This window comes from Monodelphis domestica, chromosome 2 (assembly GCF_027887165.1).
Source record: "Monodelphis domestica isolate mMonDom1 chromosome 2, mMonDom1.pri, whole genome shotgun sequence".
In the NCBI taxonomy this organism is placed as follows: Eukaryota; Metazoa; Chordata; class Mammalia; order Didelphimorphia; family Didelphidae; genus Monodelphis; species Monodelphis domestica.
The window spans coordinates 497,359,881-497,387,474 of NC_077228.1; the positions used below are offsets into that span (position 1 = coordinate 497,359,881).

At 42.7% G+C, this 27,594-nt stretch overlaps 2 protein-coding genes across 4 annotated transcripts; both read right to left on the minus strand.

Annotated features, from left to right (window-relative positions):
* Positions 1 to 268: 268 nt before the first annotated feature.
* On the minus strand, positions 269 to 6,708 carry C2CD4D (C2 calcium dependent domain containing 4D). Of its 3 annotated transcripts, none has more exons than XM_016429190.2 (3): positions 3,798 to 6,708; positions 2,795 to 3,472; positions 269 to 1,783 (listed from the first exon to the last, which is right to left on the minus strand). In XM_016429190.2, exons 2-3 carry the CDS (start codon positions 2,944 to 2,946, stop codon positions 670 to 672), a joined length of 1,266 nt encoding a protein of 421 aa, XP_016284676.1. In that variant the 5' UTR covers positions 2,947 to 3,472; positions 3,798 to 6,708; the 3' UTR covers positions 269 to 669. The 3 variants fall into 3 exon arrangements, with proteins under 3 accessions (XP_016284676.1, XP_056675411.1, XP_056675410.1); XM_056819433.1 differs by having other exon boundaries at positions 2,795 to 2,876; positions 3,043 to 6,708; XM_056819432.1 differs by having other exon boundaries at positions 2,795 to 6,708.
* Positions 6,709 to 6,840: 132 nt separating this feature from the next.
* On the minus strand, positions 6,841 to 25,750 carry THEM5 (thioesterase superfamily member 5). Its single transcript, XM_001372053.4, has 6 exons — positions 25,470 to 25,750; positions 23,401 to 23,599; positions 17,667 to 17,805; positions 12,311 to 12,421; positions 11,504 to 11,628; positions 6,841 to 7,033 (listed from the first exon to the last, which is right to left on the minus strand). Exons 1-6 carry the CDS (start codon positions 25,617 to 25,619, stop codon positions 6,996 to 6,998), a joined length of 762 nt encoding a protein of 253 aa, XP_001372090.1. The 5' UTR covers positions 25,620 to 25,750; the 3' UTR covers positions 6,841 to 6,995.
* Positions 25,751 to 27,594: the final 1,844 nt, after the last annotated feature.

Consider the following 27,594-nt stretch of genomic DNA (forward strand, 5'->3'; position numbering starts at 1 on the left):
CCTTGGAACCAATACACAATATTGATTCCAAGATGCAAGGTAAGGGCTTATTAAAAAAAAATGTTAGATGTGTGACCCTGGGCAAGTCACTTAACCCCCTTTGCCTAGCCCTTACCACTCTTCTGCCTTGGAGCCAATACACAGTATTGACTCCAAGATGGAAGGTAAGGGTTTAAAAAAATATTAGAAACAGTTTTTACATGTAATTAGGGGAAAAAAATAAAATTTAATACCTAAAAAAATGAGAGAATTGAGTGGGACAGTCAGTCTTCCCCATCCTTTCCAAACTTATTGTTTTGTGATTGAGGTTTGCCCATTAGCATTTTTCTCCCTGTTTATGTTCAAGAAAGGGACTCACTGCTCCAGGATGGGGTCAGAGCAGAGGTAGGGGATGCCAAAGACCAAGCAGGCTACAAGGAGCTTGACTGAGCAGGTTTAACCAACATTTTATTAACAAAAATAAATAGATTCAATAACAAATGAAAAGGGGAATAGACTAAGGCCAAGAGCTGAGGATGCTCTTGAGGTGAGTCTGGAGGAAGACCCATAGCTCTTAAAGTCGTGGGAATGGGGGGGGAAGCACCAGGGAGGGCCCTCTGCTCCGAGGACCCCCAAAGAGGACTCGTTTCCCACATTCTTGTCAGAATCTGGGCACAGCACCCCAGGCTTCTAGGTGGGGAGGAGGGTGACTAGGGGGGCCTCACACTCTCCCAGCAACACGTCCCTCCGAAGGCCGGTTCCCTTGTCCAGCACCTTGGCCTTCAGAGTGTGGGTGGTCAGGTCAGAGGGTTTAAGCCCCTCAAAGAAGAAGTCCTCATTGAAGATGGGGTTGGAACTACACTTTACCAGCCTACTCCGATGTGCCTGTGGCCAGCTCCCTGGCCTTAGCCGGAACACCACACAACAGCCACTGCTTCCCTTGGCTCCTCCTCGGCCCCTGGGCAGTTCTTCAGCACTTATAAGGCGGAGCCGCAGCTGACCCAATCCCGCCTGGTACTCGGCGGACAACCTCAGCTGCCCGCCCCGGGGTCCCAGGCTCACCAGGCTCTCTTTAGTCACCTGTAGCTGACAGCACAGAAAATCCAGGTGGAAGAGGGGTGGTGTTGGGGGACCCAAGTGGTGGGGACTGGCATCAGTTGAGCTTTCCTCCTCAGGAGACAGGGAGCCTGGGCTGGAGAGATGCATGCTGGGTAAGCCCAGGTGGCTTCTGGGAGAGCCCGGTTGGGGTGAACTGAAGGGTGAAGAGTCGGGTGAGGGGGCCATGTCACTCTCCAGGGCCAAGCAGAGGCGCAGGTCCGGGGAGGAGAGGTGCTTTCGGGGTTTGAGGGGGGGCCCCTCTGAGCCAGAGGCCGTTGGGGCCATGTGGAAAAGAGACTCTCGGCGACGGGTGTGGGGACTCTCCAGAAGAAATGCCCAGCCTTCCCGTCCAGTCAGATGGGGCAGGGAGCAGGCTGCTTGGAGTTCTTGTCCCCTGGTCCAGCCTGTTTCTCTCTCCGTCCCAGGCTCAGGGCACCCCATGCCTGGGAGCCTGGGGGGGATAAAAAATTGAGGTATTCGGTCTGGGGTCAAGACGTTAGGGCAAGCAGAAGGGGAAGTCCTAGGGGGCTTTCTCTTGGAGAATAAGATGTGGGGCCTCCAGGGTGTCCCAGGCTCTTCGCTCCCTCCCTTGTAGCCAGCTTTCTCTAAGAGCCACATGAGGGAGAGGAGGAAGGCACAGACTTGGGGGAGTATGGGAGGAAGCAGATGAGAGTCCAGATCCACAGTTGCTGGCCGAAGGTGCTGGCTAGGAGGGAGACAAACAGAAGGAGGAGTTGTACCCTGATGTCTGAATCCTGATGATTCAGGAAGATGGAGTGAGGACTGAAGCCAAGATGCCCACTTTCCTATGGTCTCCCACCTTCCTCCCTTCCTTCTCCCTTTTTCCTAAAACATTCTTTTCCTTTTTCCCCCTTTTAATCCCTTGCCTTTTGTTTTAGAATCAATACTATGTATTAGTTCTAAGTCAGAAGAGCAAAAAGGGCTAGGTAGTTGGGGTTAAATGACTTGCTTAGGGTCACAGAGCTAGGAAGTGTCTGAGGTCAAATTTGAACCCAGGACCTTTCATATCTAAGCTTGGCTCTTAATCCATTGAGCCACCTTGATGTACCACTTCTCCCTTTTTCCATCTTCAGGCTCTAGCTACCTTCTTCTGAACAGAGAGAGACAAAAGCAAAATTAAGGACAAGAGAGATAGTTAGTGCCTAAACATTTTGATTCTTGGAAATGGATGATTATAAAGGTACACAGGCAATAGACAGAAGAGTGTAGATGAGCATGTATATGCATGGCGTTGAAAGACAGCTACATGGACACAGGCACAGAGACAGAGGCACATATCTCATAGACATAAAACAGGCATCAGCATATGCCTATAGGTAAGCTTGGGTAGCTAGGTGGTTCAGTGGATAGAGCACCTGGCTTTGCATCAAGAAGACCCAAGTTCAAATCTATCCTCAGACACTTTAGCTATGTGACCCTGGGCAAGTCACTTAACCTGTTTGCCTCAGTTTTCTCATCTACCAAGTGAGCTGGAGAAGGAAATTGCAAACCACCCTGGTATCTTTGCCAAAAAAATCCCAAATGGGGTCACAAAGAATTGGACATGATGCAGAATGACTGAACAAAGCTTGCATAGGTAAACATAGTTATGCCTATACACATACTATGTCTATACATACATATATCTGCAAGGATGCTATATATAGGAACTAGAAGAATGGAACTCTAGAGAAGTGACTCTAAGTAAGTCACTTACCTTTTCTCTACCTCAGTTTCCTCTTCTGTGAAATTGGACCCAGTGGCATCTAAAGGATCTTCCAGTTCTAAATCTATAAAAACTGGGCAAAAGGGCCAAATGTACACATGTACATTCCTTGAGTGATATAATTTGAGATGAATTAATATCATGAGGATAATGAGATGAAGACCAGATTAGGGCCAGACATAACTCCCCACTTGGACCCCATAAATATCCAAGGTCTAGATATAATCTGGCATACCTACCCTTTCCCTGTGTCTCTTCCACACCCACTCCTACTCAGAGTCTTCTTGTCTTGGTCTGATCATCCTTCAGATCATCCTTCAGTCCCATCATTGTCCCCCTCTTCCCAGGGCAGAATCAGTATCAATCCTCGTCCTCAGTCGAAACCTCTGCCACACCTGCAGCTGTCCAGGTCCACAGATCTGTTCGGTTGAACCTTCTCCTGGCCAGACTTGTCTTCTGAACTCCTTTAATGATCTAAGGCGATTTGAAGGTGGTAGGAGAGGAGAGGAGAGGCTCCCTGGGGAATAGGGCTCCTTCCCTTATTCCAAATCCTCCCACAAAGTCCTGATGCATCTGGAGCCTAGGGAGTGTGTAGATCCAAGGGCAGCGTCTGTCCTTCTTCCCCATTCCCTCCCTTTCTCACTTCCTGTCCCACCAGTCAGTGGGAACCTGTTATTGAAGCCAAGCACAAAGGAAGCATTCATTAATTTTTCCCCCATCCCCCAGATATAGTTACTTAGGGAGGTTCTGGTCCTCTTTCAGCTTTGCTGAATAACCCCTCAGCCCCATGTCCCAGGGCTCCATCATCTCTTTCCTAAGGCTGATCTCCTTCCCCATCTCTAGGGCTTTTTCACTCTTAGCCCCAGGTACCCCATACCTGCCCCAGGTCTAGCCGTTCTTCACTGGCTTTCCCCATTGGCTACTGACGGCTTTTTTCAGTTTTTCCCAGGAAGTTGAGGATCTCTGGAGTGTGCCCTGGAGTTACTAGACTCACCTGTTGCTTGCTGTCTTGTCCAGGGGCTCTGGAGGGTTGGGGAAAGGGGAGAAGGTACAACTTCTTTCTCTTATTCATTCCCCTAGCTCCGTCTCTCTGGGAGGAGCCAGCAGGGGCTGCTGCTGCCAAGTCTGACCTGTTTTCCTGAATAAACAGTGTAGCTCTGTCTCTGTGATCATTAGCCCAGCCTTCTTAACCCCTTCCTCCAGGAAGGGGCTGGGGACACTCTCAGGGATATGGAGAGAATAGGGGCTCACCTTTTGCCTCCATCTACTGTGGAAGAGTCACTGATCACTTTCAGCCCTTGGAGAAAGAATGGGTACAGGGAGCTTTGATTGTTTTGTTTCTTAAAGTCACTGTGCCTAGTTACAACCACACTGATTAAACAGACAACCTAATTTTATCATCAGCCTTGGTAAAATCCAGTTCCCAAGCCCATCTTTTTTTTTCTTTTTCTAACCCTTACCTTCTCTTGGAATGAATATTGTATATTGGTTCTATGGCAGAAGAGTGGTAAGGGCTGGGTAAAGGGAATTAAGTGCCTTGCTCAGGATCACACAGATAAGAAATGTCTGAGTTCTGATTTGAACCCCCAGAACCTCCAAGAATCTAGAACCCTAGATACTCTAAGTCTGGCTCTCAATGCACCGAGCCACCTAGCTACCCTTCCCCACAAACCCATCTGAAAAATCCGCATTCTGCTCACCTTTAAAAAACATGTTTCAGTGGAATGCTTCATGAATTTGTGTGTTATTCTTGCACAGGGGCAAGCACTCTGCCCACCTTCTGAAAGAGCCCTCTAATTAAATATCTGCTCTAGTGCCCTATCAAATAGTACCCCAGACTTCTTTCTTTTTCCTCTATCTCACCCCTCATCCACATTCTGAGCCAAGGATGAGGAGGAATCTGCTCTGGTCCTCTCTACCTCATATACATCTCCACCTTCTCCCTTCTCCTCTGGATGCCACCATCCAGTATTCTGGGGCTACAAAAAGGGGTTCAGAGGCAACCAAGATCAAGAATGTCTGAGTCCTTCTAGATTCTTCCTGTTTCTTGGAGAGGAAGACTCTGACTTCTTAATATCCCCCAGCTCTGCCCTCTTTTTCAGATTTGAGAAGCAATGGCCTATGAATCAGAGCCAAGAAAGGAATGTGACATCTCACTGATTCCTTTGGTTATTTAAAGAAAGAGGGATGTGCTTTCTCCCTGTACCACAGGGCACTGCTCCAAGGAATTAGACAGGACCTAGAAGTCCTCTGTGGTACAGAAGGGAGGGGCTGAGTGTTTTTATATCATCCAGAGCCCTTCTATGCAGTCTTGGGGATTCTCCTTGGAATGGGGGAGCCTCCTAAGTCTGTTTTGGACCTTTGTTTGAAGTCTCTTATCAGGGACTCTACCACTCTATCAAAGGACCTTATTTTCTCCTTTCAACTCTAATTCTGAGCATCACCTGGGCTAGTAGGCAGTTCCAAGTCCCCCCCCCCCTCATATCTGATCCATAGGATAAGAGAATCAGCAGAGAGAAGTGAGCACCAAAGAGAAGCAATCTATTGGATATATAGGCAAACTCTAACTGGTCATAATAGGTAAATGTCCATTCAAATTACATATGGACTAGCTGTGTGACCCTTCGGTGTTCTCATCTGGAAAATGGAGCTAATGTCTTTTTTAGGTTTGACATTCGGTGATGTGAAAAGCCTTTGGCTATTAATCTACTCTTGGTTCTGGACTCTAGTAGGAAACGCTTTTGGTTCAAAGAGCAACATCGTGAGTAACTCACAAATTTCTATTTGGCAACAGAATGAATTACTCTGAGAGAGCCAAATGCCTTGGTATGTGTGTGCTGGAGTTGATTTGTCAGTTGCCATGGACACCAGAGATCTTGCTATCATCCTATGTGAATGGTCGCTGTACCAGTAATTTTCATCACTTGATGGTTGAGCGCTTTTGATGGTTGAACAAGTGTTTTTTTTTTGTCCACTTTATTACCGGTGACTCTCGGATGTGACAGGTGCACTGAGACTCTGGCCCACCCATTGTTAATTTTTGCTCGGCTTGATGTGATAGAGAGTTTGCATTTTTCTGGGGGAGACAGCAGAGTGGGGTGGAAAGAGGAAGGGATGAATTGGGAGTTCAGAAATTTGGAATCAGGTTAATTGATTAAGTTTCCTGCTCCACCATTTCTCTTCTAGATTACCTTCTAGCATGTAACTTGTCTCCCTCATTTAAATGTGAGCTCTTTGAGGACAGGGACTGTGTAGTTGCCTTCATAACCCCCAAAGCTTGACACAGTGTCTGATACCTAGTAATAAATGCTCATTGATTGAGTGCCTGACTAGACCCAAGCAGAGAGCCTCTTGAAGCTCTACTTTTTTTTTTTAAAACCCTTACCTTCCATCTTGGAATCAATACTATGTATTGGCTTCAAGGCAGAAGAGTGGTAAGGGCTAGGCAATGGGGGTCAAGTGACTTGCCCAGGGTCACACAGCTGGGAAGTGTCTGAGGCCAGATTTGAACCTAGGACCTCCCGTCTCTAGGCTTGGCTCTCCATCCACTGAGCTACCCAGCTGCCCCCCTTGAATCTCTTCTGATCCTGAAATTCCAATTATTCGGTAAATGTAGACCAACAACCAGGACTGAAAACTGAATAGGAATGAAACATCTTCTACGAGCCATCCTTGCTTATTTGAAAGTTGGCTTCATTACATAGGGCTTAGCTGGGTCTGAATGTATAGGCACAATTTGGTCAAGCCCAGTGGGTTTCTGGGCAAGTAGAATACAAATTATTTGCTTACTGGAAAGGTCAGCTCTCTTGAGTGTAGTGACGGAACTGGGCAAGACTATCCTTGGCAGAGTCACAAAATCAGGAGGAAATAGAGGACGAAGCAGAAGGAAGAGAAGTGTATGCTTATGTATAAAGAGAACCCCCAAACCCACAGGAACTGGGCTTCAGTGGGGGACTCCCATCCAGCTGGTCCAAAAGGAATGGGGGGCTACACAGGCTCAAGGCGCAATAGCTTTGATTCCCAGAGGCAGAGAGGCCTGAGAGGTAATGATTTTATGATTTGGGTGGTAGATGGAATTGTGGAAATTTACTTACTCTCACCCACCCTCCCAACTCCCAAGTCCACCCATTGTCAAGGCAGATCAGTGCCCTCAATTGAGGTAGCACATAGGGACAATTGGGACTGGTCACTGTTATTCTTCCTCTTCCAATTCCAGCTGAAGGAAGACCCCTGAAACAGAGATGAGAGCAAGTCAGCATGGGACTGAGCTTCTAAATCTAATTTTCTTCCTTACAAAAAAACTCTAACCCCTTCTTGTCTTAGAATTGATGCTAAATTAGTTAGGCAATGGGGATTAAGTGTTTGCCCAAAGTCACACAGCTAGGAAGTGCCCGAGGTTGGATTTGAACCCAGGACTCCTGTCTCCAGCTCTGGCTCTCTATCCACTGAGCCACCTAACTTCTCCTGGATTCTATTTTCAATGCCATCTATTTATTGCCTCCAAGGTCCATGAACAAACAGACTGGGATTTCTACATCTGCACTTGACCTTCCACCCTCCTTCTCCACCTCAGCCCCACCCCTGAACCTCAGCATCATGGTTACCATTGCTATAATCAACACTGAATCTCTCCCCAGCTCTCAAACACACCCAGTGGTGCTCCTTCCTCAGCCAGAGGCTCATAGAATGTCAGAGCTAGAAGGAACTTTATGAGGCTGAAGTCAAGGAATGAAAACTCAACCCTTCTTTTCCCCACCACAAACCTTACCTCCTGTCTCTGAGGTCCCTGTTCTCCTCCTTTAGGATGCCAACTCCTTAGTCTGAGACCCTCTTGGTACTCTGCTGTGAATACTTTTTCTGAGTTTTGTTTTGTTACGATTTAGATAAATGGGTTTCTTAAAAAACAAAACAAAACTCGAAGGCCATGCTGTCTTCACTCTTCCCTTTGTATTCCCAGCAATTAGAGCAACACTTGGTGCTTAGTAAATGTTTTTTTGATTAATAGTTTATAGCTTGGCAGGATATAAGCCAAACAAAGACACAGGACATTCTCAACCCAGATGGAAATAGAGCTTGAATTATTTGCAGTAATTTTTTTTGTCCAGTTCTGGGATCTCATCTGGGTAGGAAATGCCTTGAACTAATGCATATGGACAGCTACAGCGAAATTTAGTCTGAGGGGTTGCCTGGTTGGGGGTGGGGGAACTGAGAGGTTAGGTGACTTGCTCAGGGTCACATAGCCAACATGTATCAGAGATGGATCTTGGGTTCTGGTTTCCTTATTTGGGAGGCCAGGCAGAACCTGGGAATTTATAACACAAGGGAGTTAGAGAGGGAGAGTTCTAATACTTAGGGGCAGGGAGGAGAGGGACAGAGAAGGCTTTGTGTAGGAGATAGTGCTGGAGCAAGAGAAACTCTGAGAAAGAAGTGAGGAAAGAGTACATATTCCAGTAAGTAGTATGTATACACACATATACAAAGACAGAGAGACATACAGAGGAAAAAAAGAGACAGATAGACAGGTAGGCAGACAGACAGAGACAAAGAGAGGAACAAAGAGACAGAAAGAAAGAGATGAAGAGACAGAGACAGCCAGGCAGAGAGACACACAGAGGCAGAAAAAGACAAAGTGGAGGGGGGGGGAGAGAGAGAGACAGAGAGAGGGAGAGAGAGAGAGACAGAGACAGAGAGAGACAGAGAGACAGAGTCAGAGAGACAGAGACAGAGAGAGAGAGACAGAGAGAGAAGGACACAGAGGCAGAAAAAGACAGAGGAGAGAGAGGAAGAGAGAGAGACAGACAGACAGACAGAGTCAGAGAAGGAGACAGAGAGGTGGAAAAAGAGAGAGAGGCAGAAAAGGAGAGACAGACAGACAGACAGAGAGAGACAGAGACAGAGACAGAAAGAGACAGAGAGGTGGAAAAAGAGAGAGAGACAGAAAAGGAGAGAGAGACAGACAGACAGAGAGAGAGACAGAGATAGAGACAGAAAGAGACAGAGAGGTGGAAAAAGAGAGAGAGGCAGAAAAGGAGGGAGAGAGAGACAGAGAGAGAGAGACAGAGAGAGAAGGACACAGAGGCAGAAAAAGACAGAGGAGAGAGGAAGAGAGAGAGAGAGAGACAGACAGACAGAGACAGAGGAGGAGACAGAGAGGTGGAAAAAGAGAAGAGAGGCAGAAAAGGAGGGAGAGAGAGAGAGACAGAGAGAGAGACAGAGAGAGAAGGACACAGAGGCAGAAAAAGACAGAGGAGAGAGAGGAAGAGAGAGAGAGACAGACAGAAAGAGACAGAGACAGAGAAGGAGACAGAGAGGTGGAAAAAGAGAGAGGCAGAAAAGGAGAGAGAGACAGACAGACAGACAGAGAGACAGAGAGAGACGGAGACAGAGAGGTGGAAAAAGAGAGAGAGGCAGAAAAGGAGAGAGAGAGACAGAGAGACAGAGAGAGAGACAGAGACAGAGAGAGAGAGAGAGAGAGAGAGAGAGAGAGAGAGAGAGAGAGAGAGAGAGAGAGAGAGAGAGAGAACACTTTGTGAGGAACAGAGATGAAAGACAGTTTGGGTCATAAAATTCAAAAGGGATAGTAATGTATAATGAGGCTTTGAAAGATGGGCTTTGAAGGGCTTTAAAAGCTAACAAGGGTAGCACAATGGATAGATCGCCAGGCTTGGAGTCAAGGACCTGGGTTCAAATCAGACCTCAGACACTTTCTAGCTGTGTGACCCTAGGCAAGTCATTTAACCTGTGTGTCCAGCCCTTGCCCTTCTACCTTAAAATTGTGAATCTTAAAATTGCTCAGACTATACCTTAGAAGATTTGGTTAAGCCATTCCCTTATTTTAACAATATAGGTACTTGGTCAGGAATGTATTGAGAACTTTAAAATTACTCCATCCTGCTCAGACAGTGCCTTAGGGGAAGATAAAGTTGTAAACTCCTGATGGAACAATGAAAAAGTCCCTAACTCATATTTATAGTAAAGCTAGAACCTTAAGCTAGGTCTATTTTTAGATCTAATACAAAAGGGTGCTAAGTACCTATAAAGGTTAAATTAATCACTAAAAGGTCAAGCAACTTACAAAGGGCAAGCTTAGCAAAGAGATGTGAAATACTGAGAACATATAATCTAATCAGAGAAGGTGATAACAAAAGAAGATGTGAACTAAGAATGGTCAGTCCTGGGGAAAACGTCTACTGTGATTGGTAGATGTGAAAATTTAGGGGAGATGACATAAGAGAAATTTCTCTTTAAAAGGAGCTGGCTCTCTGAACTTGGAGTTTGGAGTTAGTTGGAGGAGCTGGGTCTCTGAACTCAGTTCAGGAGTTGAGGATTTCAGTGAAGGACTGGAGTTTTGCTTGGGACAAATCTTGTGGTGAGTGATAAAAGACTGACTAGTCTCTTTTTAAGGCTCAGGCCTAGGCCATTTAGCCTAGGCCCTTCATACAATTTTTTCTTATTCTCTCTCTCCCCCCCCCCCCTTAATTCCTTCATTTGTATTAATTAAAATCTCCATAAAACCCAGCTGACTTGGGTATTTTCATATTTGGGAATTTTTTCCATGGCAACCACTTATTTTTGATTTAAATCAAGACACTAATAATTATCTTTACAGTTTTGGCAATTCACAGTCTTGAAACCCACATTTTCCCGATTACAAAACTGATATTAAGACAGAAGATAAGGATTAAAAAAAAAAAGCTAAACAAGCAAAATCCTAGCTGCGTAGGAGCTACAAGAGGATATTGAATGGAGGAATGACATGGTTAGATCTGTGCTTAAGGAAAGTTGCTTTGGCAGCAGTGTGAAAGATAGCTTGGAGTGAGGAAAAATGTGAGGTAAGGAGACCAATGAATCAGGAGGATATTAAGAAAATCTAGGCAGGAGTTGATTTGAGAGCCTAAATTCAGGTAGTGGCTGTATGAGTAGAGAAAAGGGATTGGACAGGGGAGAGGTGGAAGTAGAAATGAAAAGATTTGTCAGCTGATTGGGTTTATGGGGTGGGGAGCTGAGGATAATGCTGACCTTAGAAATGTCTCTTCCATCCTCAACTCAGCCCCTTCCTTAGGAGTTTGATAGGACATCAAGGATGAGAAATGTTAAGTGATTTAACATAAGGCCAGTCACCCAGAGACCAGAATCAAACTCAAGCCCTCTTCCAATTCCAAATCTAGCAGCTGAACCTACCCACTGTACCTACCACATCATATGACTGCCTGCCCTTGATGGATTCTGATGAGCTGTCCAACATGGAAATAGTCCTTTGTTGTTATTATTTGAGACATGTCCAACTCTTTGAGACCCCACTTGGGATTTTTTTGGGTTTACTATTTCCTTTTCCAGCTCATTTTAAAAATAAGGAAACTGAGGTGAGCAGAATTAAGTGATATGTCTGGTTAGGGTCACAGAGTTAATGTCTGAGGCTAGATTTGAACTCAGACTGATGAGTCTTTCAGACTTCAGAATTGGCACTCTATCTATCTACTATGCCATTATTTAGCTGCCCTAGGGAAAGAGCACCAGAAAAGCTAAAGTTTATGCCTCAGTGACTTTGCCTGGTTTCCAACATCTTCACAACACACTCAAGACTGCATGCTCTGTAAATCACCTATTGCCTCTACTTCAGTTCCCAAAGAAGAGGTAGATGAGGAGGAAAGAAGGAAGATTAGGTTGGAGGCCAAGATGAGATGCTGATATTCTCTTTACCTGAAACCTTTGCAAAGAGCACTTGCTGGTCAGGGCTCTGGGCGATGCAGGACAGGAACATCTTGTGGTCTTCTATCTTCTCTAACTCCACATTCAACAGGGCCACAGAACCCACAGGGATCAGGCTAAGAAAGGAGATAAAGATGAGTGCCAAGTTGCCCAAGACCCTAGATGGGGCTGCACTTTGGAGTCAAGAACTTGGTTCCTTAGGACACTAGGATGGTTTGGGGTCATTTAGCACCTGCAATCCATGGCCTTTCTCTCCCTATAATGCTTCTCACTGATCTCCATGACCTTCCCTCAAGTCACCTTCTCCTCCATTTTCCCAGTCTCAGACTTTTTGTTCATGATATGCCTTCAGACTCACCCTGGCTTTTGAAGGAGGGGATGATTGCTCCAAGCTGGTCTCTCTTTTCGTACAATAATTAATATTTACATGATATTTGACAAAGCCCTTCTTTACCTTATTGTGAAAGTAGTTGTACTTATTAGGTTTTTATCCCTATTTATATTTCGGGGTCTGAGGTTCAGTCAAGTAGAGTGATTGTCCAAGTTCTTAGAACTTAAAATGGACCATAGGGTTTGGAATTGGAACAAACCATAGAGATCTTCAAGTCCAGCCCTCTCAATTTAGAGTTGAGGCTATTGAGGGCCCCAAGTTTACACAGAAGAGCAGAGCCAAATCTTATGCTCTTTCTACTACCCATTGTTGCATTCTCAAACTTTTCCAGAATTAAGCCAGGGATGGAAAGCCAAATGGACAGACCACAAAGACCTCTCCTTCCTGACTCAAGGGTTGGTACTTACTTTTTAAACTTGATGTTGAGATTTATAGTGAACAATCCATGACCCGACAAGTATGCAGTTTTAGAAAATGTCTCATCTACCAATGCAACCAGAGCTCCACCATGGGCAAATCTGAGGAGGGGATAGGGAGACGATGAGTTGAAGATCCAGTGAAGCCTCTCTATAACTTTCTCCTGAATCTACCTTTCCAGTCTCAAACATCTGCCTCGTCCAGAACAGAATTGGTTGAAACCAAAGATAAGTGAGGAAATATTGGGAGAACCTAGCTGCCCTCAATGAATTCAAATCAGCAGGCCAGAAAAACACATCTCCAAGGGTACTGAAAAAATTGATAGGAGTGATTACTATTATCAAGTTTCCTTGTAAAATCATAGAGAATGGATTGCCTAGCCCTTACCTTGATTTAAATAAATCAAGGTGATATTAGTCCATCTTTAGTCCATCTATTATGCTTTATCTGATTCCTGAATTTGACCAAAGGATATATTTTTAAATATACAACATTCTGTTGCTTCTGCTTTTAATGACTCTGTAAACAGAATAGGATCAAGGAATTTTTTTTTGTGTGTGAAAGAATGAGGATGATCTTGGTGTGTTTATAAACAATCAGTTAACAAATATTTATCGTATTAGGTAGGGAGCCAGTGGATAGGAGAAAATGAAAATTAAGAAGGAGAGAAGGGATGATAAAAGGAGCAAGCTCCTGGAGGAGGCAGGATGAAATCTTGTCTTAGCAAAGAGAAGACACAGATCTTTCTCAGTGACTGGGTCAAAGGAGAGAAGAGGTGTGTATGTGTGTGTGTGTGTGTGTGTGTGTGTGTGTGTGTGTGTGTGTGTGTGTGTGTGTAGGTAGGTATGTTTAAAGTAATTTGAAAGTATAGAATTAGAGAGGGCAGCTAGGAGGTTCAGTGGATTAAGAACCTATAGATGGGAGGTCCTGGATTCAAATCTGTCCTCAGACATTTCCTAGCTGTGTGATACTGGGCAAGTCTCACTTAAGTCCTTTGCCTAACCCTTACTGATCTTCTGTCTTGGAACTGATACTTCGTGTCAATTTTAAAACAGAAGGTAACAGTTTTTTTTAAAGTGTAGAATTGGGGATGAAGAGTTGGTGCTGGATAGTCCTTTTTTGGGAGACAAGGATGAAGGAGTGTACATAGTTTAAAGAGAGAAAAGAAGGTTTGGAACAGTATATGGAGTAGGTAGCCAAATCATTTTACTGATTCCCTATTGCTTAGATGAGAGGATAAAATAGGACTTCTCGAATTTAATGCTCAGTTTAAGCCCATCATTCTAGCCATATTTTATACCATTCCCCTTCATAGAGGAGATTGATCACATTGGAGAAAGGACCTGTCTTCCTCTAACTGCTTCTAACCATCAACTCTGACTGCTGACCCATTGCCATGAGTAGGCAGGTTAGTTCAAGATCCCTCAACTTTGGCAGTGACCCACAGACTCTATCTACCAGACTTTATCTTGCTATTAGCCCAGAACTCAGACCACTATCTTGGAAACTAACTTCTGTGGAGATGTGACTTGGCAACTGCTCCCCATGGCTGTTGTTTAATCACGTTCAGTTTTTCATGACTTCATTTTGGAGTTTTCTTGGCAGAGATACTGGAGTGTTTTGCCATTTCCTTCTCTGGGTAATTTGACAGATGAGGAAACTGAGGCAAACAAGGTTAAATGACTTGCCCTGGATTGCACAGTTAGTAAGAGTCTGAGGCTGGATTTGAACTCAGGAAAATGAGTCTTCCTAACTCCAAGTCCAGCGTTCTATCCACTGTGCTACCTAGATGCCCTAGCAGCTAGTGACTACCTTTTCAGTAAATTATAAAATAATTTATCTATGACTCCAATGTCTCTGACGTTGTCAAATTGGTTTAACATCAGAAGTAGATTTAATTTTATCAGTGGAAATCACAAAAAGATGCATTACTATTTTCTGTTTCTTTGCACCCTAAAAACCAGGGGCTTTTCCATTTGTCTTATAACTGAAGCCTCCTATATATGTTGCTGCGCCCATTAGAACATGAGCTTCTTGATATCAAAGATTATTTCTGTCTTTCTATTTGTTTAACAAAGTGTTTTGTAAGTGCTAAGTGCTTAATAAATGCCTTCTCTCTTCTCTCCTTTCTCCCTTTCTCCTTCCCTCTCTTCTCTCTCTTTTCTTTTTTCTTTCCTCCTTTCCTTCCTCTCTCCCTTCTTCCTCTCTTTCTTCCTTCCTTCTTCCAGCATCCCTTCTTCCCTCCCTCCCTCCTTCCTATTTCTCTTCCTCCCTCTTCAAGCTAGGTGGCATGGCGGGTAAAAGTGCTGGACTTGGAGTCAGGAATACAGAGTTCAAACCCTACTTCAGGTACTTACTAGTTGGATGTCCCCAATCAATCACTTAACCTTTCTCAGCCTGAGTCACCTCATCTGTAAAAATGGGGATAACAATAGTAAAGAGTTCCTGAATGGACCAATTGAGATGACATTTGTATAGTACTTTGTAAACCTTAAAGTGCTATATAAATGCTAGCAATTGTCTTTCATTTGTTTACTTGAAATTCCAGAGAAAATGGACAGTTTATAAATCCTATGCTGTTCTTTCCTGTTTCTAATATCGAGAAAGCTATCTTTCACGCCTGGAATATATTTCCTTCTCATCTCTGCCTATTGAAACTTCTTCTTTTCCTTCCAGGCTCAATTCTTCTAGGAAGAAGTCCTCAGTTCGGCTTGATCCCTACAATGACTGAAAGTAAACTATTCCTTCTTCTTCCAATTTTTCTAGAGTATTTTCAGTTGATTGCAAATAACCACACAACCTCTCTTTTGTCCCTATCACATTGTATGTCTTATCCTTTCCCTAGTAGTTTTGTCAAAAAGCATTTATTTACTAATTTAAAAAAGCCTTATCTTCTATCTTAGAATAGCTACTAAGTGTCAGTCCAAGGGAGAAGAGTGGTAAGGGCTAGGCAATTGGCGTAGTGACTATCCAGGACACACAGCTAGGAAGTATCTGAGGCTGGATTTGAACTCAGGTCCTCCTGACTCTGGGTCTGACACTCTATCCACTGTGCTACCTACTGTCCCTCAATGAATATTTATTACATTTTATGGAACTAGAAAAAATTTTATGGAACTAGAAAAATAACAAAATTCATCTGGAAGGATGAAAGATCAAGAATGCCAAGGGAATTAATGAAGAAAAAAAGTGAAGGAAGGTGACCTGGCAGTACCAGATCTTAACCTGTACTATAAAACAATAATCATCAAAATAGTCTGGTGCTGGCTAAGAAGTGGATCAATGAAATAGATTAGGCAAATGGCCTCAGTAATCTAGTGTTTGAATTGCTGGTAAAAATTAGGTATCTCACACCCTTTATAAAGTCAAAATGAGTATATGGTTTAGATCCAAAGGGTGATATTACAAGTAAATTAGGGGGACATAGACTAGTTTACCTTTCAGACCTGTGGAGAAAGGAAGACTTTATGTATAAGAGACAGAAAATGTTATAAGATGTAAAATGATTAATTTTGACTATATTAAATTAATAAGTTTTTATACAAACAAAACTAATGCAACCAATATTAGAAGGGAACCAATAAACTGGGAAAAATTTTATAATAAATCTCTCTTATAAAGGTCTCTTTTCTCAAATATATAGAGAACTAAATCAAATTTATAAGAATTCAAATCATTCCCCAATTGTTGAATGGTCAAAGAATATGAAAAGGCAGTTTTCAGATGAAGAAATCAAAGCTATCAATAATCATATGAAAACGTTCTAAATCCCTCTTGATTAAATAAATGCAAATGAAAACATTTTATAAATATTAAAGAAAAATAAATTAAACATTCATTTATAAATACTAATAAATATAAATAAAATATTAAGACTCCTTATATATGTATAACCCATATCAAATTGCTTACCATCTCCAAGTGGGAGGAGTGAAGGGAGTGAGGGAGACAATTTGGATCACATAACTTTGGAAAACATGTGGAAATTTGTTATTACATGTAATTGGTAAAAAAAATAAAAAGCATTTATTAAGCACCTCTGATGCTTTTGCACTGTGCAAAATCCTGGGCATATGAAGAACCATTAAAGAGTCCCTGCCCTCTGGGACTCTAATAAGGGAGGCAACATGAAACAGCTATGTACAAATAAGATATAGAAAGAGTCTATTGGAAATAATTAAGAGAATGAAAGCACTAAAATTAAGGGGGGGGGGGAGTGAATCAGGAAAGATTTCCTGAATGAGGTAGAATTATAGGTAGGACTTTTAAGAAATCAGGAAGTAAAGATGAGGAGGGAGAGAATTCCAGGTATGAGTCAGTGAAAACACTTGGATTGGATTCAGCTAGGTGGTTCAATGGCTTTTGAGAGCTAGCCCTAGAGATGGAAGGACCTGGGTTCAAATGTGACCTCAGATACTTCCTAGCTGTGTGATTCTGGGCAAGTCACTTAACCTTCATTGCCTAGTCCTTATCACTCTTTTGCCTTGAAACCAATACTCAGTATTGATTCTAAGATGGAAGGTAAGGATTAAAAAAAAAAAGAAAAGAAAACACTTGGACTAGGGAGATGGAATATCTACAGCAAGAAGATTGCTCCCATTGGGTATAAAAATAAGGATAAATAGACTGGAAAGGTGGGAGGGGGAACAGGTTTTGAATCTTGAGCCCTTTGATTCCTCCTTCTAGCACAGGGCCAAAGCCCATAACTCATAAAATCTTTGGAATTTAAAGACTTTCCCTACTTGATTATATATTATTTTTTTACTGTGGCTGTGACACCTGGGAAGGGACAGTGATTAGGTAGGCATGTGAGTAAAGCACCAGAAAAGCAAGCACTGAGACTGGAGCTGTTTAGGGTTCTAGAGAACTTATCTTTAAGAATTTCTCTCTATTTTTTCCCATTTCTATTGATTCTAGAAATGTCTTATAGCATTGCAAGGTAATAATAGTAATAATAGCTGGCATTTATAGAGGATGCACTAAGCTTTAGTAATATTGTCTCATTTGATCCTCGCAACCACCCTATGAAATTGGTGCTATTATTATCCCTATTTTATAGCAGAGGAAACTGAGGCAAACAGGGGTTAAGTGACTTGTCCAAGGACACACAATTGGAATAAGGGTTTCCTTACTCTAGGCCACTTCACCACCTAGCTGTTTAGCTCTGAGCTAGGGCCACAGCCTCTACACTAGTACTTTGTGCAAAGTAGGACATTTGCTGAATGAATGTTGGGTGACTTCTAGGCCCTCTAACTCTGGGGAGCACCTCTTTAGTCTCACAGAGCCAGCATGTCCTCAAAAACAAATGACAAATGTGGAGACTACTAGTCCTTCCCATTTTCTTACCCTGGAGCACCTTCCAGGTAGGGGCCTGGCTGGAACAAACAGACTGACTTCTTCTTGGCTGGGTTGAAAAAAATGACATATTCATAGCCTTGTCCTTCCTTTTCAAGGAACCGGGTAAAAAGGCGGCCGTCTTCTTTGCCTGGGAGAGAAGAAATGTAAAAGGGCCACAGAGAAAAATAAAAAAAAGATGTTTCTGTGAGGACAGGGGAAAAGGGAGAGGATTCGAATATTCATCATGTGGACTGGAGTTCTACATGAAGGGCTCTTGGGATTCCAAGAATGCCCTTAGGGATCTAAGGATAGATTTCATGGGATCCATGCATTTGGATGGAAAATAAATTACATTTATTTCTCTACCTGAAATTTATTAAATTAAAAACTATCAATTAAAACTCTCCAGTTAGTTATGAATTTAAAAAATTCTGAAAATGGATCCATAGGCTTCATCAGATTGTAAAAGAGATCTATGAGACAAGAAAGTTCAAGAATCCCTGCTTAAATGTAGGTAGATTCCTGGGGAAGGTTTGAAAAATACTTGGAGGTCACCCTGGGAATTCTCAGGCTGATAGGAGAAACGTGATCCATGGCCTTGGCAAGATCTTTGGATCATAGAAATGAGGGCTGATGAAGAAATGAGAAATCATTTAGTCTAGAGGAAAAAAAATTACCCAAGATCCCCCAAAGGGTGGCTATGTGTTGAAGTTTTGTTCTCTAAATATAATATATAAACTTGTTATTATTATACCATGGGCAGCTAGTTGGTACAGTGGATAGCTCAGGGTACGAATGCCCCGAGTTCAAATGTGGCCTCAGATACTTACTACATGTGTGACCCCGGGCAAATGACTAAATATTGTTTGCTTTAGTTTCCTCATCTCTAAAATGATCTGAAGGAAATGGCAAACCAGTTCAGTTTTTTTGCTAGAAAATCCCAATAGGATCATGAAGAGTTGGATAAGACTGAAATAACTGAACAACAACTCCTCTTCCCTTGTTATGGTGGAAAGAACCCCTAAAAGATTGATGGAAGGATGGGGAATGGTTACTGCCCATGAGACCTCTAGTTTGAGAGGGGAGACTGATGTTCAACTCCAAGAACTCTCACTGTGATGGAGGATATAAGATACTTGTTGAGGAAAGAAACCTTAAGAGGTTTATAAAGGAACTAATTCAGAAGAGATTAACAAAATACAATTCATATTCAATCCAATAAAAATTTCAAACCCTCATCTTCCACTTTATAATCAATACTGTGCATTGGTTCCAAGCCAGAAGAGCAGTAAGGCTAGGCTTTGGAGGTCAAGTGACTTGCCCAGGGTCACCCAGCTGGGAAGTGTCTGAGGTCACATTTGAACCTAGGACCTCCCATCTCTAGGTCTGGCTCTCAATCCACTGAGCCACCCAGCTGCCCCTTTAATTCAATGAATATTTGATGAAGACTTAGTGCCATGGAGTGTTTGAGGTGTTCAGGGAAGACTAGTATATCCAGAGTAAGGGTTTTCTGAGTGCTTTTCAAGCCTCCTTTGGTATACCTGCCACCTGGCTTTAGCATGCACAAGTGGCAACATCCCAGTAAATTGTCTTGGCAAACAGGTTAAATCAGGTTGAAGGTAAGTGACAGATTACAACTCTGTTGGCAAGTTAGGAGGTGTCGACACCAGCCAGTTGAAGACTTCCCTGGGTGAAAGGGGCAGAAGAGGACAACGTTTCCCCAGTGGACAAAGAGGCAGCTGAAGCAGGTGCTGAAGAGCACTTGGAAGAAGCCAAGGCCATCCACTATGATCTCAGGCCATTGCCAATTAATTGTCTTTGCCTTTTTTTCTTGCCTCTGAACTTGGATGATTCTGGAAGGGAGAGTGAGGCTGATGGCTTTGTATAACTCTACCTCACTTAAGTCCAATTTATGCATGAGTCACAGGACATCACCAGTGATGCCATTGTGGTCCTCTTCAAGGACAAAGGACAACAACCGAGCAACTCAGTGCTTTGGAGGGTGGCGGTTCCATTCAAGTTGGAGTTAGAAAGAACTGGATTCACAAGAACACATGTAATACCCAGTGGAATCATGCGTCGGCTACGGGGGGTGGGGGGGGGGGAGGAAAAGAAAATGATCTTTGTCTTTAATGAATAATACTTGGAAATGATCAAATAAAATATTATAAAATTAAAAAAAATTGAAGAAGGAAAAAAAAAAGAAAGAAAGAACTGGATTCAAACCAAGCACAGAAGGAGCTGCATTGGGCAAGGAAGGCTCAGGAAACTCAGATTCTAATCAATAGTCTGCCAGTACATGGCTTTGTGCCTTTGAAGGAGTTACACACATTTTCTATACCTCAGTTTCTTTATTTATAAAATGAAGGGATTGGAAAGTTCCTTCTAACTCAAATCATCGAAGTCTAATACCTATGTGATTTGGGTACAAGTGGCTTAACCAGTCGTCCTGAGCCTTGATTTCCTCACTGGCAGATATTCAGAGAATCTATGATTTCATCTACGACTAGCAATTGGTCTAAGACTTGGTGGATAAATGCAAAGGAGTTGTCTGAGGCACAAAAGGAGTTTATCCTCAATCTTTCCTTCTCCCTCACCCCACACATCCAGTCACTTGTAAAATATTGTTTCTACCTCCCCAATGCCTTTCAAATCCAACCTCTTCTCACTAGCACAGCCATCATTCTAGAGCAGACCCTCTTTTTCTTCTTACTTGGATTATTGCAATCCAAAATATCAAAGTAGGGAGAGTGCCAGACCTGGAGTCAGGAAGTCTTACCTTCCTGAGTTCAAATCTGGCCTGTGTGACCCTGTTTGCCTCAGTTTTCTCATCTGTCAAATGAGCTGGAGAAGGAAATGACAGACCACCCCAGTCTCTGCTGAAAAAATCCCAAATGGGGTCACGAAGAGTCGGGCAGGGCTGAAAAACAACAGCTGGATTACTACAATAGCTTCCTGACTGCTTTCTTTGCCTTGAGTCTCTCTCTGCCCTTTGCAATGCAGCCTCCACAGGTTGCCAAAATGATTTTTTATAGGTTGAGGTCTTACCACGTTAACCTCTGACTTAATATATTCGATCGGCTCCTTTCTGTCTCAAGGATGGAATGTAAACTCCTTTGATTGACATTTAAAACCCTTGATGGCCTCACTTTTCTAGCCTTGTGCATACACATCATTCCTCTTCCTGAACACCATGGTCTGGCTAAATTGGCCTGATTCCTGTTCTTTGTGCAAAATGCTCCATCTCTTATCTCTGTCTTTGTACTGGCTGTCCCTGGCCTGGAATAGGCTCCCTCCCTTTTCCTCTTGTCCCATACAATATTTACTTCCATCAAGACTTAGCTCAAGCCTCTCTTTCTACTTAGAGCTGTTCACAAACCCTCTTTGCAGCTGGGAGTGCTCTGCATCTCCAAACTAGCGGGCGGTTACTTTGTGTATTCTTATATATACATGTTGTCTCTCCTGATCGAATGAAGCTCAGTGAGGGGAGGCACCAATGAATTTTTGGTTTTGTACCCCTACCACCTAGGGCTTGGCATTTGGTTGGTGCTTCATAAATGCTTGTGGATTGATGATGGCTCAGGGTTTTGATACCTAAAAATGATCCAAAATGGAATTTGAACCCAAATCCTGACTCCAAGTCCAGCATCTGTCTACTATGTCATAATACCTCTTCACCTGTCACAAAGGCTTAATGCCAGTAAAAACCATTTACCCCAAAAGGATTGCTATAAAGTCCAGGGTCGCTGGGTGATGCAGGGAATAGAACACTGGGCTTGGACTCAGGAAGGTCCAAGTTCAAATCCTGTCTCATATTCTTACTAGTTATGTGCTCCTAGGGAAGTCACTTATCCTCTGTTGGATTTTTTTATTTTTTTTATAGGTTTTCCTCCACTATAAAATGGGGTTAAAAATAGCATGGACCTCACAGGTTGTTGGGAAGATTGAATTAAATAATATTTGTAAAGCACTTAGCACAGTGCCTGACAAATCGTAGGTGCTCAATAAATGCTTATTCTCTTTTCTACACTCTTGTCAAACTTTCTAATCCTAAAGATGTAAATATAAACTATCAGTCCACTGGGCACTGTAGTGCGACTGGAGAGGAGAAGTTTTAAGCAAGAGAATCTTACGTGGGGTGAGGAGGAAAAAAATTGAAGAAAGAGTTGCCGATAAGATCAAGGAGCAGAACTACTGCTTTTCTTGTATCCAGGAAGATGATGATTTCTTGCAGGGACATGCCCACCTGAAGGCTAAGGAGGGACTGTTTGGAACATTCGCCTTTTTTGGGGAGAAGACAATGCGGCATCTCTTTTATACTTTGTGCTTGACACATTTGAAAAACTTTTCCCTACTGATCATCCTAGAGCTAAAGAATTTAGGTTAGTTTGAACCTTGAACCTAAACATGGGACATGTTTGCATAGCGCTTTAAAGTTTAGAAAGTGCTATCCTAATGATAACTCTGAGCATCACAGAGTGCCTGAGCTGGAAAGCACTCTTGGGGGTGAGCTGGTCCAATGCTTTCATTTTAAAGAGGAGAAAAATGGCGGGCAGCACAAGAGAAGTTGAGTCTTGACCAGTAGTGCAAGTATCATGTCTTCATATGATAGAAGAGGAAATTGAAAGCCAGAGAGATTTCGTGATTTTGCTTTGGGTCATCCAAGCAGTTAGGAAGATAAAATGCATAGATCACTGAATTAGGAATCAGGATGACCTTAGCTGGAAATCCTCCTCTAATGTATCCTGGGATAAATTTCATGTACCTGTTTCAGCCTTAGTTTCCTTACCTGTACAAGTGGGGATAATAATGGTACCTACCTTCCAAGTTTGTGGTAAGGATCAAATAAGACTTGATAGGAAATAAGAAATCAGGGTGGCTCAGTGGATTGAGAGTCAAGCCCAGAGACAAGAGGTGCTGGGTTCAAATATAGCCTAGTTGTGTGACCTTGGGTAAGTCACTTAATCCCATTTGCCTAGCCTTTGCCACTCTTCTGCCTTGGAATTAATACACAGTAATGATTCTAAGATGGAAGGTAAGAGTAAAAAATAAAAGAAATATGAAAACAAACAAGCAAGTGGGATTTAATAAGAAATCAAATAAGAAAAATACATGAAGCATTTTAGAGAGCTTATTTTTGTTGTTGTTCAGTTGTTTCAGTCTTGTCTGACTTGATGATCCCATTTAGGGGTTTCCTCGGTGAAGATACTGTAGTGGTTTGCCATTTCCTTCTCTAGCTTATTTTTCAGATGAGGAAACTGAGGCAAACAGAGTCAAGCAATTTGCCCAGGATCACACAGCTAGTAAGTGTCTGAGGCTGGATTTGAACCCATGTCCTGCTAACTCTAGGCTCAGCACTCTATACATTACACCACCAAGCTGTCCTATAGATCTCAAAGCATCTGTATAAGGGTTAGCTGTCATCATCATCATCACCCTGTGAGAGCCAGGACTTATGTCTAGGTCTTCTGACTCAAAGAACAATGCTCTTGTTCAATCTTGAAAGTGAGATTGTCTTTCTTCCTTTCAAGAGACTTTTCAGGCACTGTTTCTTGGCCTGAGATAGTTTAAGTATGATTCTGAATGGAAGTGGGGAATTTGGAGGAGGAATGGTGAGAAACTGAGATCACCTCTATAACATCCTGGGAAATAGTGTATTTCTCTCTGTGTGTCTGTCTGTCTGTCTATCTCTGTGTCTCTGTGTCTGTGTTTTGGGAGGAGGCAGAAGGAATTTGGGACTCACTTGTGGTTGTTAATCCCCCTGGGACCTTCAGTCCTCTGATGTGGTCAGCATTGCTCTTGAAGGAGGGAAGTTTGATCCATTCCCCATCCTTTGTCTTTTCTAGAAACTCCTCATACAAGCGCATCATGTCAGGGCTCCAGCTGGCATTGGGAAGGGCATAATCCTTCAGGTCTGTAGTCTTCGGACAGAACCTGGCGACCTAGAAAGAAGCACGTTTCAGAGTAGCACAATCTCCTGGGAGAAGACCACGTAAAGTCCCGCAGTTGGGGTCACTCACAGGAATCCCCGTCTATGTCCTTTGACTACTTTTCTTGTCCTCTGCTCCAAGACGAGGACCAGAAACCTATCATTTATAGGATGCTAGATTTAGAGCCCCAAAAGACTTAAAGATCCTATTTTGCAGAGAAGGAAGGAAAGTGGGTGTTTTCATGTGTTTCAGGCATTACTCAACACCACCTTTTCACCCTAGGAGAGGCAGTATTTGAACCTGGTTGGACCTTCCCATATTTTGTAGCACATCACAGTGACTAGATATATGGTTCCTGGCCAACGACCCAGTTGCCCTCTGGTGAAAAAGAATCTCGCTTTGCCAGAACAGGGAGAAAGAGTTGTCCCGCCTCCACATCCCTGGGGGTGATTGCCACTCCAGCTTCAGAGATCTCCCTGCTCAGTTCTGGCTGGCTGATTATCACTGTGTGGTACTTCCCAGGAGGTACAGTAACTCTTCTCGGAATGAAAGCATCCTCTGCGCAGTGGCCAGGGACTCGGGACAGCCTGTACATACCTAAACACGTACGTGTCCCTTGGAGAGAAAGCTTGTACTTTTCACATTGCTGAACAGATCCGTAACAGCAACATGACCTTCCCACGCCAAGGACCATGAAGAATAAAAAAAAACAAGAATTCTTCCTTTGGGGTTAAGGCAGGTTCGCTGAAGAGATCCGTCTTTCCCTTCACTTACTCTGGATTGTTAGAATTAGAGTTCTGGGAACATCTGGCCTTGGACATTTATTAACGTTGTGACCCTGGGCAAGACTCAACGTCTCCCTCTCGACTTCAGTTTCCCCATCTATAAAATGGGGACAATAATAACAACTACTTCACATTTTTGGGGATCAAACAGATACTCTGTAAACCAGCAGTATTAGCTCCTTTTTTTAAAAAAAAATGTATTAGGGGTCATTTATACTTACCTCCTCACATCAGAGAGGTCCAGAGAGGTTAATTGACTTGTCCCAGGTCACACACTGAGTCAATTGCTAGAACTTAGTGCAATATTTTTTTGCATCGTACTATTTATTCATAGGTTCAATTGGCTTGATGGATAGAGTGCCAGGCCTGGAGACAGGAGGTCCTGGGTTAAAATTTGACTTCAGTCACTTCCTAGCTGGGTGATCCTAGGCAAGTCACTTAAACCCACTTGCCTAGCCCTTGGAACTGATCATTTGGAATGATTCCAAGACAGAAGGTAAGGGTAGAAAATAAAAAAAAGAACAACAAAATTCCTATTATGTGACAGGCACTAAGTTGGGGATAAAAATATGAAAGGGAGATATTCCCTGAGCTCAAGGGGCTTTTATTCTTCAGAGGAAACATGACAGGCACAGAGCAGAGGTAAGTCAATACAGTATATATAGAAACGATTTCTTTGTTTCACACAGAATGATTTCCATGTTGAAGACACACATCTGGGGGAACCAGGACCCCATAGAAGGTAACCCATGAGCTGAGCCTTGAAGGGAGCTGTCAATCAGTCAGCAAGCTCTCATTACAGAGCTGGAAGGGGACCTTAAAGATCATTGGTTCAAGCTCTTTATTCTACAGATGGGGAAACTAAGGCCTAGAAAAAGGAAATAATTTGCTCATAATCAAGTAGTTAATAAATATCAGAGTTGAGATTCAAAATCTACTGACTTCTGGGTCAGTGTTCTTTGCATTATGTCACATTACTTCTCCATGGTCACGAGAAGGAAAAGCCAGGGGTGGGTGAATTCTAGCATATCAACCCCGTTGGGTCTGAGCGGCCCGTGTATTTATGGGGAACCTTGTAGAAAGAGCCCAGTACTCACCAACGCGTCTGTGGATGAACTGAAGCTTGTTCCGAGAACCTGCCTGGGTGGGTGCCTGTGCAGGACGCTCTGGGGCCTCAGTCTGGGGGATCCAAGAAGGCCCTTGCAGGATCCAAACCGTGGCACCAGCCAGAGGCTTCGTCTCATCATGGTCCTGGTGCAGGTGTGCTTGTAGCTGGTTTGGAGTCTGAAAGAACTTCTTCCAAGAGTCTTGGGAGAGGAGGAGACTCAGAGTTTTTATCAGCTGAGGCTGCTAATGAAATTGCTTCCCAGCCAAGTGAAACTCCTGCCAAAAGACAGAAGTTTCCACCACAGAGAACATGGATTTCATCAGGGGAACATGCACAGTCTTGTCTGAAAGTGAATATGGAACAATCCTGGGCAATCTTGCTGCAATACATCATCCAGGACCTTCTGGAGAAAAGCCTGAAATAATGCAGAAATTCTTTCTAGAGGGGATAAGTTTGTTCCAGGCTTTAACATCTTTTTTTTTTAATTTTTAATTTTTAGGACTTATGGGCCATGCCAAAAAATCAGGCTTTATTAAACTTTATTGTATGGCATCTTTTTTTTTTAAATCAATATTTCTTTCCATCTTAGAATCAATACCAAGTATTGGTTCCAAAGCAGAAGAATGGCAAGGGTTAGACAATGGAAGTTAAGTGAAGTGACTCGCCCAGGAAGTGTCTGAAGTTAGATTGGAACTCAGGACTTCCCTTTTCTAGGTCTGGCTCTCTATCTACAGAGCCACCTAGCTTCTTTCTTACTAGTCAAAACTATAATTATAAAAGTTTTGGCACTTTGGAGTGATGTGGAATATTGCCTTTGAGTCCAGGAACTATTTGACATTTGGGGGAATTTATTCCTGGATGCTTACTAACTGGAAATGATCATGTGTAATCTAGCTAACTTTGTTTAAATTTTTTTTGACTCTTTTAAAAAATTTGTTGTAGTTAAAAAACTAAGACCTGGGAAGTTAGTAAGATCATGCAGGTAGTAAACATCAGAGACAGGAATTGAACCCATGTTTTTTTATTCTAAAGCTAGTGCTCATTCCTTTGGAACATGTTGTTTCTCTCTCTCTTTTCCCCTTCTCTCTCTGTCTCCACACAAAATACACACACACATTCACTCTCTCCATATAAATATATGTAATCTATCTATCTATCTATCTATCTATCTATCTATCTATCTATCTATCTATCTATCTATCTATCTAAACATCTATTTCTTCTTTTATTTGTAGCACCCCTTCTTTCCCTTATTAGATGGTGGGAAGTATTTTTTTTTAAACCTTTATCTTTCATCTTAGAATCAATACTGTGCATTGGTTCTAAGTCAGAAGAACTTGTTAGTTGTGTAACAGTTCATTTAGTCTTGTAATAAAAGTATGATAATTTTTATGAAGTTTATTAAAGATTATTAGAAATCAAGGATAAAGAAATACAAAATAAGAAAAGCACGTGCCTAGGGCACATTAGCCCATTCACAATCTACTCACTACATCTTGCCTGCCTGGTAGAGAGACGTGTGTGCTTAGAAGCGGAAGCAGAGAGGCTCTGGGGAGGCAGAGAGCTCTTTAAATACTATATTGTGTTCTTGCACTCAGGTGAGGACTCAGGTGAGATTATAGGGAATTCTGGGAAGTACCAAGGACTTCTGGGGATTGAAGTCTGGGGTGCAAATCTCCATTTTTATAGTTGTCAGGTCAGATTTGAACCTAGGACCTCCAGTCTTTGGGCCTGTATAATTGAAAATCTGTTACCCTAAAAAGGAACTACATTTCCTGGGAGCCCACTGATTTCCTGTCATTACGTACTTCCTGTAGACAGGGGATATTAGGTGGGGACATGGAGGGTCCTGCCTCTTTACTTCCTGTCCTGAGCTTGGTGGTGGTAAGGTGGGCATTTGAACTGACTGATTATCAATGGGCACCAATGGGTCTTTATTTTGTATCCTCTTTATTCCTTTATTTCTAATGATCATTAATAAATCTCCTAAAATATAACATTTTATTATTTGAGATTAATTTTAATTCATACATTTATGGAAACCAGAAGGGATGAGAAAAAAACTCTCAATTTTTAAAAAGATAGCCTAGATAAATTTTTTAAGCCACATTTCT